Source organism: Maylandia zebra, linkage group LG14, assembly GCF_041146795.1.
Source record: "Maylandia zebra isolate NMK-2024a linkage group LG14, Mzebra_GT3a, whole genome shotgun sequence".
Taxonomy (NCBI): domain Eukaryota; kingdom Metazoa; phylum Chordata; class Actinopteri; order Cichliformes; family Cichlidae; genus Maylandia; species Maylandia zebra.
In genome coordinates this window covers 12010261-12027651 of record NC_135180.1, presented here as the reverse complement: position 1 = coordinate 12027651, position 17391 = coordinate 12010261, and the positions used below count along the sequence as shown (strand labels likewise).

At 37.6% G+C, this 17391-nt stretch overlaps 2 protein-coding genes across 4 annotated transcripts; one reads left to right on the top strand and one right to left on the bottom strand.

The window, feature by feature from the left end:
• Positions 1-2772: 2772 nt before the first annotated feature.
• Positions 2773-11982, bottom strand: LOC101485301 (regenerating islet-derived protein 3-gamma). 3 transcript variants are annotated; one of them, XM_023152808.2, is made up of 6 exons: positions 11837-11982; positions 7796-7823; positions 7266-7302; positions 4069-4425; positions 3939-3983; positions 2773-3725 (listed from the first exon to the last, which is right to left on the bottom strand). In XM_023152808.2, the coding sequence occupies exons 1-6, from the start codon at positions 11881-11883 to the stop codon at positions 3703-3705; spliced, it is 537 nt and encodes a 178-aa protein (XP_023008576.2). In that variant the 5' UTR covers positions 11884-11982; the 3' UTR covers positions 2773-3702. The 3 variants fall into 3 exon arrangements, 2 of the variants coding, with proteins under 2 accessions (XP_023008576.2, XP_076748343.1); XM_076892228.1 differs by lacking the exons at positions 7266-7302; positions 7796-7823; positions 11837-11982 and adding exons at positions 4551-4639; positions 4740-6710; XR_013101636.1 differs by lacking the exons at positions 7266-7302; positions 7796-7823; positions 11837-11982 and adding an exon at positions 4949-6710 and having other exon boundaries at positions 4069-4848.
• LOC143422035 (von Willebrand factor A domain-containing protein 5A-like) lies at positions 10793-16589 on the top strand. Its single transcript, XM_076892230.1, has 5 exons — positions 10793-10922; positions 12594-12705; positions 12844-13002; positions 13088-13231; positions 15157-16589. The coding sequence occupies exons 2-4, from the start codon at positions 12646-12648 to the stop codon at positions 13193-13195; spliced, it is 327 nt and encodes a 108-aa protein (XP_076748345.1). The 5' UTR covers positions 10793-10922; positions 12594-12645; the 3' UTR covers positions 13196-13231; positions 15157-16589.
• The last annotated feature ends 802 nt before the right edge of the window (positions 16590-17391 follow it).

The following is a 17391-nucleotide window of genomic DNA, read 5'->3' as shown; positions in this document are numbered from 1 at the left end:
ATTCTTAAAGCTGCTCTTTGGAGGAAAGGCTGATTGTGCTGATGAAAGTACTCGCCTGTGTGAGCCTCTATACAGTCGCTAACATGGTGTTGTTGATGAAACCTCTGAAATTTGAGCTTTACTCTGTTTTGGTTTTTTGCTTAGGAACCGAGATATGTATCTTTTGTCTGTTGAAGAAAACAGAAAGCTGTTTTAAAAGTATGTGACAAACATGATTTTGCCTATGAGGTACCAATCTGCATCTTCTTCATCATCATATTTAAAAACAGATATAAATATATTTACTTTTTTTTTTTAAAGCTGTTACATTTTGTGCCGGCAGTAGTTGAAGTTCCAGAGCAAGATTCACAAATGATCTTATTGTCACTCGTATGATTTAAATACCCTGGTACATGGAAACAAAACACATGAATGCTCATCTATAAACAATATAATATGCATCAGGTTTTAAAGTTCTTAGATTTCATTTTAAAGTCAGTCAGCCGACTTTAAACCAGCGATAAAATCATTTTTAATGTGTTGTGAATTTTAGATTTCTTACCATTTTCTACCTCCACAGACAAAACAAACATTTTTGTTTTGTATGTGATTTTACGGCATTTATTAGTACAGTCCTCTGTCTCAGTGTAATTGGCTGTGGCAGTTGCTTCCAGTGTGACTTGGTTAGCAGTGGGCCCACAACATTTAAATTTCCATATCCACTTTCCAGCTGTGCAATTGCAATCATGTGTAATATTCCCTCCAACAGGGCACAGATGATAGGGAGTAAATTTGATTCCTCCATCTGGAAAGTCTCGTATGGCTGAAACACAGGGCAGCAGGCTCACTGCTGTAACACAGGAAGATCACATCAGGCCTGAGTACAGTTTGCATTTAGGTGTTGACCTGTACGTTGGAAACATACCTAGTAGTAATGATAGATGAATCAGACGTGCCATGGTCTGTAACATGCAAAAGAAAAAAAAAAGATAGAAAATTGAGAAGGAATTGATCTTTCACATTAAGAGTTTATAAATAAAACGTTCACCTTCAGTGCTTCCAGTCTTTGCAGAGATGACTGTTAAATATCCAAAGTGTTTGAATAAACCTCCCCACTGTCCTCTGGCTTGCTGTCTTTCTCCAGAATGATAACTCAGAGAAATGTCGGCAGGAGTGACTTTTTATATTGCTCTTTATATTATCATATTTTTGATTAAATAAACACAAATGTGTTCTCAGCTTCCTCAATTGGAATAATGTTGCTTTTCCCCCCTCTAAGGTACTGTGGATGTGCAGCATTACAAACTTAATAAGGTGAATCAACTTGACTGATATAGAAAACATTTGGATTTTAAATGTTGTTTAAATGTTGTTAAAGCAAAAAATCCACAAAAAAAATATTTTTTTGTTACACATTATTATTATATTTGTTTAAATGGAGGTTTTCCTGTGATCAGTAATCGCCTCCAACCTGTTTCATGAATGCACAGCACATTAACTCAGCGTTTGCTCTTAAACTGTAGTTGTTAAAATCTGAAGGCTTGCCTAGTCAAACAGGAAGCAAATATATCCTGATCAGTTTTTATTTTGATCTTATAAACAAATTGGGTATGTAACCAAGGTTTACTGACAAAAGTCTCCTTTATGTCATCAGGTACAGAAACTGGTAATAAATAACCAGTTCATTCACCACCACACGATTTCTGCTGCTGCATTAACCCTCAACTTAATACTTTCAATAACTGACACTGACTTTTCACCTTAAGGAAATCGATATAGTCCCCATTCTATACAGCGATCGAAACAGATCCATAAAACAAACAATTTCAAATATAGTATTGTTTTTCCTCTTGCATGATTTTGACCTGTGCCTACACTGTTGTAAAGTTTTAAGTACACTCAGTACAACAACCCGGATGGTAATTGGACATGTGTAATGACAATACAGTTGAATCCTAATCCTTTATTATGTCGGCCCATTCTTTGTAGCTATAACATCTTCAACTCTTCTGGGAAGGATTTCTGAAGGGTTTAAGAGTGTTCATGTTCATTTCTGATCATGCAAGCAATTGTGAGGTCAGACACTGATAATGGACAAGAAGGCAATCCACCCCAAAGGTGTTCAGGTCGAGGGTCAGGACTCTGTGTAGACCAGTCAAGTTTGTGCACTAGTGTGCAGTCATGTTGGAACAGGAAGGAGCCATCCCCACGCTGTTTCCACAAAGTTGGCAGCATGAAATTGTCCAAAACGTTTTGGTATGCTGAAACATTAATTCTTTCTTACCCACGATACAGTCAGAACAAAACCCAGACTCATTGATCAGATTGCCAGTTGGAGAAACATGATTCATCACTCCAGAGAACACATTTCCACTGCTCTAGAGTCCATTGGCAGTGTGCTTTACACCACTTTATCTGACATTTTGCATTGCACTTGGTGACATAAGGCTTGGATGCAGCTGCTTGGCCATGGAAACCCATTCCATGATGCTCTCTATGCGCTAATCGGAAGGTCGGGTAAATACTTTGAAGTTTGGTAAAAGTTTGTGATGGTGAGTTTGAAGTGTTACTAAAAACAAACAGCTGGACGAATAGTTTGCAACACATTAGTTTAACTGACAACAACATGGTAACATTCTTGGGCATAAAAAGGACAGGTGGACAGATTTCACCCTAGGTGTGTGAATGGCGTCTGTGACAGATTGGTATACCCCACTATCTCTTGAATCAAGATATCGCTGAAATAAACACAGTTTGCATTTTGTTAACTTTACATTTTATTATTAGCACAGAATTAATATTCTTTAGTTTTTTGTTTGAGAGAAAAATAAAATGTTATTTCTTATAACCGCTCAGTTAAATTAGCCAGATATTTAGGTTTTTAATGACAAAAATAATACATCGACTCTTTACATAGAAGCATCTTTGACAAACACAGGTACTTCTGAGAAGTGGTGGGTAAATGGTTAATTTAACAAGGCTTGCAAATGATAGTAACCAAAGTAGTTTTCCTGTGAAACACAACACTACAGCTACAGCATACAAACATACAAACAGCATATATACTGTTATGAGTTCAAATATTGGGGATGGAGACAAGAGAAAAAACCACAATAACAACACTGGTCCGGCCGGGTTGAGTCAAACGATGATTTTAATAGTCACACGCGTGGGAGATGGACACTGTATGCAGACAGCCTCAGATCTCAAAATGGTGGAGCATTAATCAAACTCTTATAGCCTCTGGTGCCCCCACCTTATCATAAAAGCCTAAACATTCACATGCTTTTCTCTCACACGGCGCCTAAGCTACGACCTTGGCTCCCCGTTTTATCTGCTCCTGCTGAGATGGGGCAGAAAACTCCAGCATGCTCTGTTCTCTTCTAATCAGACAAATAAGGCGATGACTCTCTGCAAACAGTATTTCTTATAACATCATAAAACAATATCATTCATCCACAATAAATCAGCAGTCTAATGTAATGCAAATCAGTTTAACTAATGCAATAGTTATCAGCTTCTTCTAATTCAGGAGAATAATGCAAACTAAAACTACATAATAATTCACAATCTTTAATTAGGGGTATAACATGGCATAAAATAATATTATAATCTAACAATACACATTGGGTTTGCTGGGTCATCCATCTGCTTCTCCAGGAATCTCACCTTGATGTGATGACGATTGAGACGCTGCGAATCGTTTTCTTTGGTGCTATCAGTTCAGTCAATGTCAATGAAAAGCTCTGTGGCCCAAAACACAAATATTAATTCAAAAATATATAAAAAGCAGAGTGGAATGGCTTCATTTTAAACTTCCCATTGACCTTTATACATCTACTTATATGTAAATATTGCAGCTTACAGTGACATGTGTCACACAGATAAAAAAAGATGCAGAATATAAAGTAAAACGTCAATTTATGCCTACGGGCTAGAAAACATTTTGGTAGATATACCTGACTTCTCTGTATATTCATCAGTACAGGGCTTTTCATTCATTCCTGGAGAAAAAGAAAAAAGAAAAACAATAAGATTTAATAAAAACCAGGTGAAGAAGTCTGACTGGACAACAAAACAGCAACTTACTTTGACAAATGTATGGTAATTTTTCATGGCAGTCGGCGTTGGACCACTTGATTTCTTCTGTCTTATTATCAAAGATGACTTTTCCACAGTGGTTGTCAAAGTCAGAGTTGGTGGACGAAGTTCTATTCAACTGTGATTTTACAACATTATACCCTGAAATCCACTTCCACTCAGGTCTGTAGCCAAAAATGGACCTTTGCAGTCCAATCCACACCCCCGTCTTTGAGTCTGTTTTATTTTGCAGTCTTTTCACATCATCCCTTACTTTCTTTTCGCAGATCTCAACCAGGGAGAAATGATCCCTCTGGCAGTCCTCCAAGGCATCAATCCAACTTTTACTTTTGTTGTGTAGACTGACTGGACACAAAAATCGAGAGTAGGTTTTAAAAATGTAATGCACACATATTGTACATAAACTCCATGTCATTATGTTAAATTAAATGCAGTCTTTAAGCAATTTTACTGTGTTGGGTAGAGCTTACTGTTAGCAGCAGGGTACTCAGCACATTGAAATTTAATCTTTACTTTCATGCCATTCTTTGATGTCATGTTAAAGCAGATATTTCCATTCCTTTTGTGGAGGAAAATATACAGGTGATTTATTGAAAGCATGTGTGGCACCAAATATACTGAATCTTTGTATTCAGTAATTGAGTACACATGAAACATACTGTTGTGTAAGATTAACAGCTGTTTTGTTGAAAGTGACATTTGGGTGGCATTCAGGCTAAGTGTAGTTTTCCTTACAAACTGTATCGTTTACAGAGACCTTTATAATTCCTGATACACAAAACCAACATATAAAGATTCATCAGAGAAAATAACACTGCATGTGTGCTTAAAGTATTTCTTAAACAATGTACTGGTTTGCAGTGCTTACCATTTTCTACCGCTAGAGAGGAATTCAAACACTTTCGCTCTCTGTAATTGGTGCCAGGACATGTTCCTGAGCTGTACATCGAGTACATCGAGTCCAACGAGTCCAATTTTTGAGCCACAATTTTCAGTGTGAATTGGTTTCTGTTGCTCATACAACATTCAAGTTTCCAAGTTAAATTGCCAATTTCTAAATCTCCTGCATTTGGGCACACATAGGAAGAGAAAACAAAGTGCAGCTGGACTGTTGCTGTAACAGAATAAGACCAGATCAACAGTTTAAGTATCATTTAGTCATTTGTTTTTTTTGCATTACTGTTATCTAAAGAAATTTAGAATTTAAAGAAAGGTGACTGGACTTCTTAAAGATGTTTCAGCTGAAGAACTTCTCAGGTAAGAGGTGAAAGTCTACAAGAAACTTTAAAAAGTCCAGTTGCTTTTCTTTCCAAACTCCTTAGACCTGAGAACCTGCACAGACACATTACTGTTATAGTTCATCTTTAAAAAACGTACTGATATATATGTAGTATATTTATGTATATGCAAAAATGTAAATACAAAAAAAGTGCATTATTTTTACATTTCTAATTATTTAAATTTTAAAGGCAAATATGTTTTTGTGTTATTTTCTTCAAGACCATGCAAAAAATTTGAATTTCTTTACTCTTTTTGAATATAGACTGTAATGTTCAGTTCACGTTACTCTTCATGCTTTTTAAATGTTTGCACCACTTTAACTAAATGCTGTAAGCTCCATAACAACAGGAAATATTTGTTTATTTATTAATTTTAGAATCTAGGTACATCATATTCAGTGATGGGAATAACAGCGTTACAAGTAACGGCGTTACTAACGGCGTTACTTTTTTCAGTAACGAGTAATCTAACTAATTACTATTCCTATCGTTACAACGCCGTTACAGTTACTAACAAGAACATGCGGTCCGTTACTATTTTTCAACAAACAGACTGTTGAAGCTGTGTTCATCTTACCACATCTTATATCAGTTGCACGGAAGTAGCTGACTACATAAGTAATCTGGACGCTACAGCTTTAAGCAGCTGTGCGCGCTCCCGCGGACGGTAATCACGATCACTTTCTAGCACAACACCTGGAGCTAAGGAGGCAAAACAATCGCATGGGTGCTGCTGTTTGACTGAGGAAGAATAAAGTAGTCGTGGCAAGCCAATCACATGACCACTTCAAGACAAAGCAACAAGGTGATATATACCAGTTTTTAAATTGTGTCGAGTAAAACCAGAGTCACGATAAACAATATATACGTTTTTTCCTCAATAGTTTCGTCATGTTTACTGTCTAAGGACAGCGCAGCAAGCACTCTCTGCTTATGAACCCCCCCCCCCAAAAAAAAAAAAAACCCAAACAAAAAACAGGGGAAGTTTTAGGAGTGACGGTGAGAGTGAGAGAGAGAGCGAGTTTTGAGATTTGAGAGATTTGTGATGTTTAGCGTGTTTGGAGTGTGTAGTTAATGTGTTGTCTTGTGTAGTTAGTGTGTAGTGTTGTGGATAGTTTTGTGTTGTGTGTCAGAACAATGAGGCGACTGCTGTCTCCGGGTAGAAACATGAGTGATACACCTGCTGCTGTCAGACCTGCAGGTATCAGGCTGTGATGTTCTCTTTTATAGTGGACAGAAATTATTTTTTTGGAGTGGCACAAATAATTTGTGTGGCATCTTATTTAATGCAGAACAGCTGATTGTTATATAGATAGTTTGAAATGGTTATTTTTAAAAAAAAGGTAAAAGATAAATGGCTGCAAATAACTTTGTTTGCAAAACTTGTGCATAGTATTTTAAAATTGACAATTTATATTTGCATTTAAAGTTATGAAATATGATTCATTAAACATGTGTGTGGTTATTACAGTAAAAAATATAACTTTTTCTACTCTGGTTTTATGTTTTTTGTCTGATTTTAGATCAATTGTGTTAATACAGTGTGTCAAAAATGAAAACATAACTGTAAATTCAGACACGTGAGGTTGTGCTGAAAAGAATGATACCAAACAAGGCAAATAAACTGTTTTTAAAGGTGAAATGTGGAGGGAAAATCAAAAGTAGTTAAAAATGGCCAATTATACCCTGGACCCCAGAGGGTTAAACGTTTTTTTTTTTTAAAGTAACGCAATAGTTACTTTTCCAGTAATTAATTACTTTTAGAATATTGTAACTCAGTTACTAACTCAGTTACTTTTTTGAAGCAGTAACTATTAACTATAATTAATTACTTTTTCAAAGTAACTTGCCCAACACTGATCATATTTAACATTTATAACAATGATCATTCACCAAAAAACATACCTAAAAGTAGTGAAAGAGGGCTCAGCAAGTCCATGGCCTGTAAATACAAAAATAAAAATAAAAACCCAACAACAACAAAAAAAACAGAAAAAGTTGAACACATGGGATTTTATGCAAAATAATATACCGTTAATATTGGTACATCAAAATCCAACATGACAATATGCACTTTGAATAGGGCAGTATAGTACTTTGGTAGTCAAATCGTGACAGATACCACTGACAAACAAAGGCTTGTCTGTGCAGTTCTCTTCTGATGAAATACACAAACTTCTGCCAATGAACTCACATGAACTTGACCTTTAACTCGAGACTATCAGAGAAGTTATTCTTACTAAAAAAAGGCTCATGAAGGCTATCCCTGTGGACCTTTTGCCAGTTTATATAATGTTTACACAGAAATATTAAAGTGTTTAATAATTAATAATAATAAACATTTAATCATTCTACGAGTTCTTTTTGTGTTAATTTTAGAAGGAAGTTCTTAGGATTTACACAATCTGATAATTAGTAATCTAATTTCAACTTACCTTCTCAGTGAAAACTTGCTGTTGGTCTCTGAAATATAACAGAGCTTTAGACTGGGAAATGTAAACTTGTGTCTCTGTATGGAGATACTAAACTCATCCCTGTTTTGACTATACAAACACGCCCACCAACACACCATACAGGGCTAGGATCTTATTAACACTGGGGGCCTCGCCCAGCCTTTTTTTTTTTTCTAATTTGTCCAGCTCTGGTCTCATAGCTTCTGCCTCTGTTGCACCTTCTAAATTGATAATCTGTCTTCTTCTTCTTCTTCAACTTCCCTGCTGTTATTTTTATTCTGAAATCTTAAGCTTGATTTACTTTGTAAGGACATAGTAACCCAAGATTCTTTATTAGAAGTCCTGAGAGTTTCAGAGTAACAGACAATTGGCGTCACACAGTAACCATGGTTACGCACTGTCACGCGCACCTGTGCAAACAGTCTGAGAGAGACTGTGCTGTTGTTTAATAACAGACATCACTCTGAGCATTATGCATGATTTCATCTTTACATGTTGAACTTGTTGGCATTTTTCACTACCCACCAGCGTAAACTAAGAATACAAATATTTACAGTGGTTTGTGTGTAACCTTTGAGGACTCACAGTGTGTCGACTGAAGAAGGCATTCTGTCCACGCACAGACACAAAGCAATTTGAGCACACACTTAAAACTATTTTACAAATGCATACATCCAAACCTGAGCACACACTGTGCACACAAATGTCTAAAAGTACACGCACCTGCCTTCTCGCTCCCTTACAAAACCTTAAATGTGTGGACAAATCGTCTGATACGCACCGATCATGTTGCATGCCCACGTGGGGTTTTGAGGCAAATTTAACGCTGTCACTCAGGGGTGGGCAACTCCAGGGCTTGAGGGCCAGTGTCCTGCAGGTTTTAGATATCACCCTGGGTCAACACACCTGAATCAAACGATTAGTTCATCACCAGGCCTCTCGAGAATTTCAGGACATGTTGAGGAGGTAATTTAGCCATTTGAATCTGTTGTGTTGGATCAAGGACACATCTAAAATCTGCAGGACACCGGCCCTCGAGGCCTAGAGTTGCCCACCCTGGCACATATCATCTGCAAATGTAAGCTGCGATCATGTCACAGTGTAAAACTGGGACATCTGGGCCTCCAATGCCTAACTATTAGTTAGCTTATACTCACTCCAGAGTCTGATTCACAGCCACGCTGAGCACTGGCTGACTTTTCCTAGCATCTAGCAGCAGATTATTTAAACTGTATACTAACGTTTATAGGCTACTGTATAGTTTCTCTAATTGGTAAATCACATTTTCTAGTTGATTTAGAAAAAGACACGTCCACGTCCCCAAAACAAGACAAAACATTTGTGTGCACAGAAAGGTTTTTCAAAGAAAAAGAATATCTGATTCGTAAAACTAAACAAATTGCCTTGTATTTGTGTGTGGATTGAGGCACGCACTTGTGAGCCCTCAAAGGTTACACACAAATGATTGTACATATTTGTAAATCTTAGTTTATGCTTGTGGATCATATCGTAGGTTTTGCAACCCTTTTGAGGCAACTTTCCCTCCATAAGTCTATGCTGCAACAGTAACAGGAGACGGCTCCTCTGTTGAAGTGCTTTAGTTATAATAAGAGGCATTCAAACAAGTAGACATCTTAAATGTTTTTGTACATTCAAAGAGTAAGTAGAGTAATGTTTATTTATATACCACTTTAAGATACGAACGAGTCACAAATTGCTTTACAGAGGTAATAAAAATGTGGTCAAAATGGACACACCCGAATTACGTAAAGCAACACAAATCACAAAAAATTACTCAAATGCCTTTCTAAATACATTAATTCACAGCGATTTTTTAAAGGATGCCACAGTGTTGATGGGCCAAAGACAGAGGGGTAAGTTGTTCTGCAGTTTTAAAGGTTTCGATCTCTGGACCTCAGGATTTGGTTTGAAGAATAGGTGTCGAGTAGACCGGAGACATATAAGTGGCATCCTCTCCTCCGAAGGCCATAAAAGAAAGAATGAAGATTTTGAACTGATATGTAAATCTAACAGTAAAGCCAGTGCAGACACTTTAATAATGGAGTGATATGAGAGAATTTATGAGTGGGATAAAAGCCTTACAGCAGCATTTTTGGCAGATTGGAGATGATTAATAGATGATTTAGACAGACAATACCATAGAGCACTGTAGTAATCTAAGTGGGAGGAGATGAAAGGATGAACAAGCATCACCATTTTTGAAAAAAGTAAAATAAAAATACACATGGCAAAAATAAACCGTACAATAACATTAGGGTGTTAGACTGACCATCTCACAGACATTCTGAGTTAATGTGTAAATTCACATTGTTGCACTTTAAAGTCTCTTAACTATTAATCCACTACATCAACTGCTTTGCAGCACAGCTGCTGAAGTCACATGTTACAGGCCTGAATGCATTTTCCTTTTAACGAATCCTTCTTTTATGAGGTTTGACCCTATTCAAACAACATCTGGGACTCGAGAGCAAAAGATTGAAAATACTCTGAATATATATCATCAGTGGTAACTGAAACCACTGATGAAGCATGTTTTTTTCATGATGACATATTATATTTGTTTCACAGGATCCAAAGACTCGAACCTATTTTTCATCTATTTATAACTAATGTGTTTCCAGTCATTGTTCTATACTTAGTCTTTATTTCCAGGAAAGCTTTCATTACAATTACTTGACATGTTTTTTTGTTTTTCGCAAAGAAAAGGAAACACATCTGCTTCCACCTCATGCAAATCTAAACCCGGAAAATAATCGCGCGCATGCGCACACGCACACGCACGCACTAACACATTCTCCAACCACACACACCCATCTTTTGCTCCATTGCGGTTTATTTCACACCTCAAACATTTAGTAAACAATTAAGCAAATACAAGTAATCTGCAATAAATTACATTTAGTAAGAAAATAAACTACTAAACTACTTTTACGCTACGTCCACACCTACACGGGTATTTCTGAAAACGCAGCTGTTTCGTCCACATGTAAACGGCGTTTCAAATCACCGAAAACTGAGATTTTTTAAAACTCCGGTTTTGCGTTTATGTGTGGACGAGGAATACAGAGTTCGTCACGCAACGTCAAAGGTATGTGTCTTTTTTCACGTCACGCTGTGCGCCACGTTATTGTTTACATGAGATGAATTGCAGAATAGCAGGTACACAGCAAAATCTCCAGTGTTAAATTAACACTGGAGAGTGTCTATATGGGTCCACACCTCTGAGTGTTAAATTAACACTTTTGACAGTGTTATATGTTTAAAAGTAACCTAGTCAGTTTTGAAGATTAACAATGGCTAACACTGAGCAGTGCTGATTTTCTAACACTGGAATATTTCTAACATTTTGAGTTATTTTCCAGTGTTAGAAAATCAGCACTGCTCAGTGTTAGCCATTGTTAATCTTCAAAACTGACTAGGTTACTTTTAAACATATAACACTGTCAAAAGTGTTAATTTAACACTCAACAGTGTTGTATTTAACACTCAGAGGTGTGGACCCATATAGACACTCTCTAGTGTTAATTTAACACTGGAGATTTTGCTGTGTAGAGACAAAATACTGTTAATCTGACAATCTGCAGGTTTTACACGCTTACATACACACATGCAGCTACTGTTCCTCTATTTACAAAGGCAGAGGCGTCACGGTGTGATTACTTTACATGTAGTTGTTTTTTTCCGGTGTAATAATATTCAACATTGCTGTCAATACATTTTTCAATCCCTCTGCAAAATAGGTTTAAAAACATAAACAACTGTGGGATGCTGTTTGTCCGTGATTTGAACCGGGGGAACAAATTGTGGCCTGATGTTATTTGTATCCCGCTGTATCTTTACTGTATAAAGAGCTAAAATCTCCAAAATGTCAGGAGTAGTTAGTAATTACAACAAGTGTTTGTGAACTAAAAATCAAGAATGCGGGATACTGTTTGTCCGTGATTTGGAGAGCCCAGCGCTGCTCCCGACGAAGGGAAAACCAATTCTGCAGGGGAGACCTACCTCGGCACTTGTGCAGGTGAAGCCAAAGGGAAGATTTGCTTCATCATATTTTCTAGTCTTTGGCTTAGAATGAAGTTGGTTTGGAAACATATTCAGCGATGCTTCATCTCCTGATTTGCGTTTGTGGAGGCGCCCCATGCTAGCAGTGTCCAAGCATTGTTTTTTTTTTTGTTTTGTTTTTTCCTTTTCATACTGCGCCTCCCTTGCAATGGCTCTGTGCCCTCCTTAGGGGGCGGGCCCCACACTTTGGGAAGGTCTGGTGTAGAGTATGGTGAGGAGGCTCTGAAGAAAGTTGAGCAAATGGAGGCTGATCTTGGAGGAACAGAGATCCTGGAGCCCCTCAAACATATTTACAGCCAACCCTGCATTACACACACACACACACACACACACACACACACACACACACACACACACACTTTAATGATGTCATTCTTTAGTCCTTCCTTTTTTTCTCATTCATTACTCCAACTTGTAAGTTGACCATGAATCAAGCCCTGTATCAGTCTCATATAATCTGCTAATTATACATGAGTTGATCTGTTGAGTGGCTCCTACTGTTCCTCTCACTCTTGCTTTTTTTAACTTGTTAAAACACTTTACTGACAGCATACATACATGAAAAAGTGTGTGTAAACTCTCCTCTCCAGCTGTTTGTCTTTACTGATGCAGAGGTGGGGAACACCAAAGAAGTGATCGATCTGGTGAAGAAGAACTCATGTCCTCTGTGTACTCAGCAAAAGCTGTTGTATTGCAGGTGTTTCTCTTTTGGGATTGGGGAAGGGGCCAGCTCTGCTCTCATCAATGGGATGGCCAAGGAAGGAGGTCATGCTCAGTTCATCACAGGGACTGACAGGATGCAACCAAAAGTAAGACATAAACACAATTACAGGTCAAGTTAAACATTACAGCAGCAGCAGATACATATTTGAGATCAGACCTGCAGTGAGTAAAATGTCTGTTCCAGCTGTTTGTGTATATTTGGAGAGTTTTTCATTATTTTTCAGGTGATGCAGTCGCTGCGATTTGCTCTGCAGCCAGCTGTGGTCGACATCTCAGTCACATGGGATTTACCAAAGGAAGTGTCTGTCACTGTCCTCTCTCCACCAATCACAACACTTTTCCAGGGTCAGAGGTCACTGATTTATGCCCAGCTCACTGGACAGGTAGGAGCAGCAGCCTCTCATGTTGTTGTTTAGGTATTTGATGACAGTAATTATCGTGACTTCTAACACTGTAATTCTGTGTCAGAGCTCAGAGGCAGCAGAGGGCTGTGTGACGCTGACGTACAGCCTGGCAGGTCATCCCTCTGAGAACCAGCTGCACTTCAGTCTCAGACCTGCAGAGGACGCTGGGTAAAGCAGTTTAACACAAACAACACTTCTGTTTTGAATTGTGAGTTTCCACGTGTTGAATTTAAAACAGTATTTTCAGAAACGTAACTCTACTTACTGGAAAACAGTTAATAATACCCAAACCTAATGCTGTGTGTCTAGTTTTAAATATGTTTCACTTTTTCCTAATCATTATTTCTTGGATTAGGGGTATCATAACATATAATAGTATATCATTACTGATCACAAACATATTAGACATGACAGAGTAATCTCAGTCTGCCGTTTGTGTGAAATCAAGGAGACATTGTTTGAATTCAAGTCCAAACACTATTGTGCAATAATCTGACACTTTTACTCTAAAATACACTAAGAACAAACAGATTGACACACACAGGAACATCACCAACAATAACTAATTTGTGTCCTCAGAGCCTGCTTTTGTAAAGAATGACAGACTTGTCTGCACATTGCACACTGTCATAGTGTTTGTTTAGAGAAGAAAACAAAGTCTGTCTGACTTTTAGAGGCAAATCCATCAGCAGCAGAAAGAAATCGAGATCCTGTCAGGACTCCTTCAGCCTGATAACTGGGGTTAAGTAAAGACAGCATGTCTGTCTGGACTAAAGGTCACCATCCTCTGTCAGTATGTGCGATAGAAACAAAGTATAGCACGATAAATCTTGAAAATATAGTCACTGGCAATACTGCATAATTTTATTTTTTTAAAAAAAGCATTTTTAGAGTTTAGTAGGAAGAAACACAGAGGTTTTACAGTGAGTTAAATGCACTGTTGTCTATGTTTACCAGATTCTCGTTAAAAATCTTTAGATTTCTATTTGGTTTCTTAACAATGTCTCCATGAAGCCTTGTAACACAAATCAATTAGTTAAAGTACAGTCATGTCTTAAAGACATCAAGGCCTGGATGACCTCGAATTTCCTGCTTCTAATTTCAGGCGAAAGCGAGTTTTTGTGCTCGACCCTAAAAATGTTAGAAACACAGAGTCCAGATACTTGACTCCCTCTGCATCCTTGTCTTTCCCCTCACCCCCAACCAGCAGATAGTTGCCCTCCCTGAACCTGGTTCTGCTGGAGGTTTCTTCTCTTTTAAACAGAGTCGTTCCCTCCCAATGTTGCCAAGTGCGTGCTCATAGGGAACATCTGGTTGTTGTGTTTTTCTTCTCTAATATTATAGGGTCTTTAGCTTAATATGCAAAGTGACTTAAAGCAACTACAGTTGTGAAGTAGTGGAATATAAATAAAATTCAAATTGGCTAATTGCAAATGATAAATGATCATTTATACAGTCTATCAAAGTGATTATGGGGGATTTCTGCTAAGCTGCAGCCTCTCTTCACTATAACTCCTGTTAAAACTATTTTAGGATCATGTTCTTTTACCAAAACAAATACCACAACATTGAAGTCTAGGGAGCCAGCTTCAGTGTTAACTTAAGCACAGCTCAGTAATTTCTTAAGCTGATGGGTAGTTTTTGTTTTTACTACCCAAGTTACTAGCTGCTTGTTAAACAGTAACTTCAAACTGTCAGTAAAACCAAGTCCAGCTTAGTTAACTCATGGATCATTCCATTTGTAATCAACACGGGTCTTCTGCTCAACCATCCATCATTTTCATAAAAAATGTTAAGATACAAAGTGTGGGCACATATGATGAGTGCTGTGAAATTTTAGGTTCAAATAATAAATACTACTCAAAATAAGTTCCTTTGAAAAATGCTCTGTCAACCCACTTTCAGGCATGTTATTTTTTCACGCACTGAAATCTGATGCCATCTCAAAAACCAAGAAAACTCCCTGAAGTTTTCAGACATCAAAATGAATGAGGCTCTATAATTTTGGAAAAATTATGCTCTTTCATTTTATTTTCAACCTGGACTAAGCAAAGTTGTACTACTAAAACAAAAATATCAGTAGATTTTTCTGTCCATTTGCGAGACTTGAGGGACTCCATTTCAAATCATCAGAGCTGCGGTTGCAGGGTGGTTGGTGCCTGTTGTGGTGGTAACCACTGAACCATACTGCCTAAAGATTATGGCCACCCGTTTGGCGACTCAGGAGGGGAAAGAGGTGATCTACCTGCACTGTGCATAGTGAGGGTGGAGTGCTGCTGACTTCGAATGAGAACACTGTCGGGTGGTGGAAGGAATGCTTCAAGGACCTCCTTAATCCCACTGGCATGTCTTCCATGGAGGAAGCAACAAGGAGGTGGAAAAGTCAAAGCCTGAAAAGATGCACTGCTGTCAATTTAAATATTAACACAAAATGATGATGTGAGATAAAACAGATTTGAATCTATAATTTGAACAAAAACACATGATATAATTAAAAACACACCATAAAACAAATAAAATGAAGTCAAACTAAACGTAGGCCTGCCTCACAGCCTGAGAATAAACATCTGCATATCAGAAGCTAAAACACTGGTGGTAATCACACTCCTAACCTCCCACTGAGCTGCACCAGCGTCTGATATTATCCAGAAACCACACGGCAGCAGAAATTATTTTCCTCATCAGTTGTTGTAAAAACATGTCAGCACATTATTTTAGAGCATTTATGACATCACAGTTTGGGATTTCATCAGGAAGAGCATCCAGTGTAATAATCTGCCAAATCAAGTCGAGTGTGTGGATGCTGGAAATGTTCTGCTGGGCTGCAGCGTGAAGAAAGAAGCTCTGGGACTCTGAGGGTTTTCTTAAAGTAGCTTCATCTTCAGAGTGAACAGAAGCAGGTCTGCTTACTCCACACTGCCTTTGATACAGAGCTGTTTTATATCATCAACCCCTTTTACATGTTTATTTGTCATGAATTATGTACCTAATATTGGTTTTACCATTGTGGAAAAAAAGTATGTCAAAATTGTCTGAATACTCCTAACACAGTAGAAGATTGGACCACTGCTGTGGCAGCTCATTCACAAAGTGTTTTAATTCCTTTTCTCTGCCACTAGATGGCGATTATGTTCATGTTTTTACTGATTTCACACAGAAACACCAAAACCAATCTAGAATCTCATCAATTCGAGAAAGACCACAACCAATACAGCCTTCGTTCGAACAAAATCATACAATTGATTGTCCCAAAAATCAGAACAGAATTGGGGAAAAAGGTTTTAAATACGCTGCCCCTGCTTCCTGGAATAATCTGCAGAAGGAACTCAAATTATTAGAATTGGTTACCTTGGGAGAGTTTAAGTCTGTCTTAAAGGAACGAGAGAACAGCTCTTTTACTCAGTGTGATTGTTTTTAATGTGTTATTGTATATTTTACACATGTTGGTATGGGATATTGTATTTGTTTTAAATGTTATGTGGTATGTGACTTTTGTTGCCATGATGCCAGGTCTCTCTTGGAAATGAGATTTTTAATCGCAATGAGATTTTTTTTTACCTGGATAAATAAAGGATTAATAAAAAAAGAGTGTCCGTCTTTCTCTCCATCTTCAAGCTGGCCAAATGTCATGACTTTATATCAGTAAATAGTTTTAACTAATTAAGAAAATGTTATGTGGAGTGTCCCTTATTTTTTCCAAAAGTTAGATCATAAAGAGGTTTATAATTACTTAACACTCACTAACTCTCGCTGACATAAAATCTTATATCACTTTAAAGGTTTGTTTAAAAAAAAGAGAGGCAAAGATGATGTTTTCCTCATTATACTGATATTTGTCATTATACCATCCATAGATCATAAAAGTCAAGAGCATATTTACAAAAACAAACATATTCCTTTTCTGTCACTTTTTATGGTTTTAAACTAAAATAGCTGTAAAATAGTTTTGGTTGTCCAGTGATGTTTCTTCTGTCTCCTCTCCTCGTCCAATCCATAAAGTAGAGTCCAACTGCTCCCTGGACCCTCTGCAGTACCTCAACACTGATCAAACCCAGGCCACGGTAGGTAGAGTGCTGATGTGTCTGCTGCGTGTGGTTGTTACTTGTTACTGATGAATAAATATGAATGTGTTTGTGGTGTGCAGGTCAAGCTGGCTGCAGGACACAAGTTTGACAGAGATGTTGAACTGCTGATTTATTACAAAGACGCCCACCAGCCCACTGCTGTGGTGGAGGCAGGACAGGCCTCTGCTGAGCCGGGTGAGTGAAAAATAAGTGAAGTCATTAGTTTGCAAATAAAAATTCAAGATCCCAGTTCTTCAACCTGGAATTTAATTGTATTGGAATATATTAGAAACTGTAAACTTGA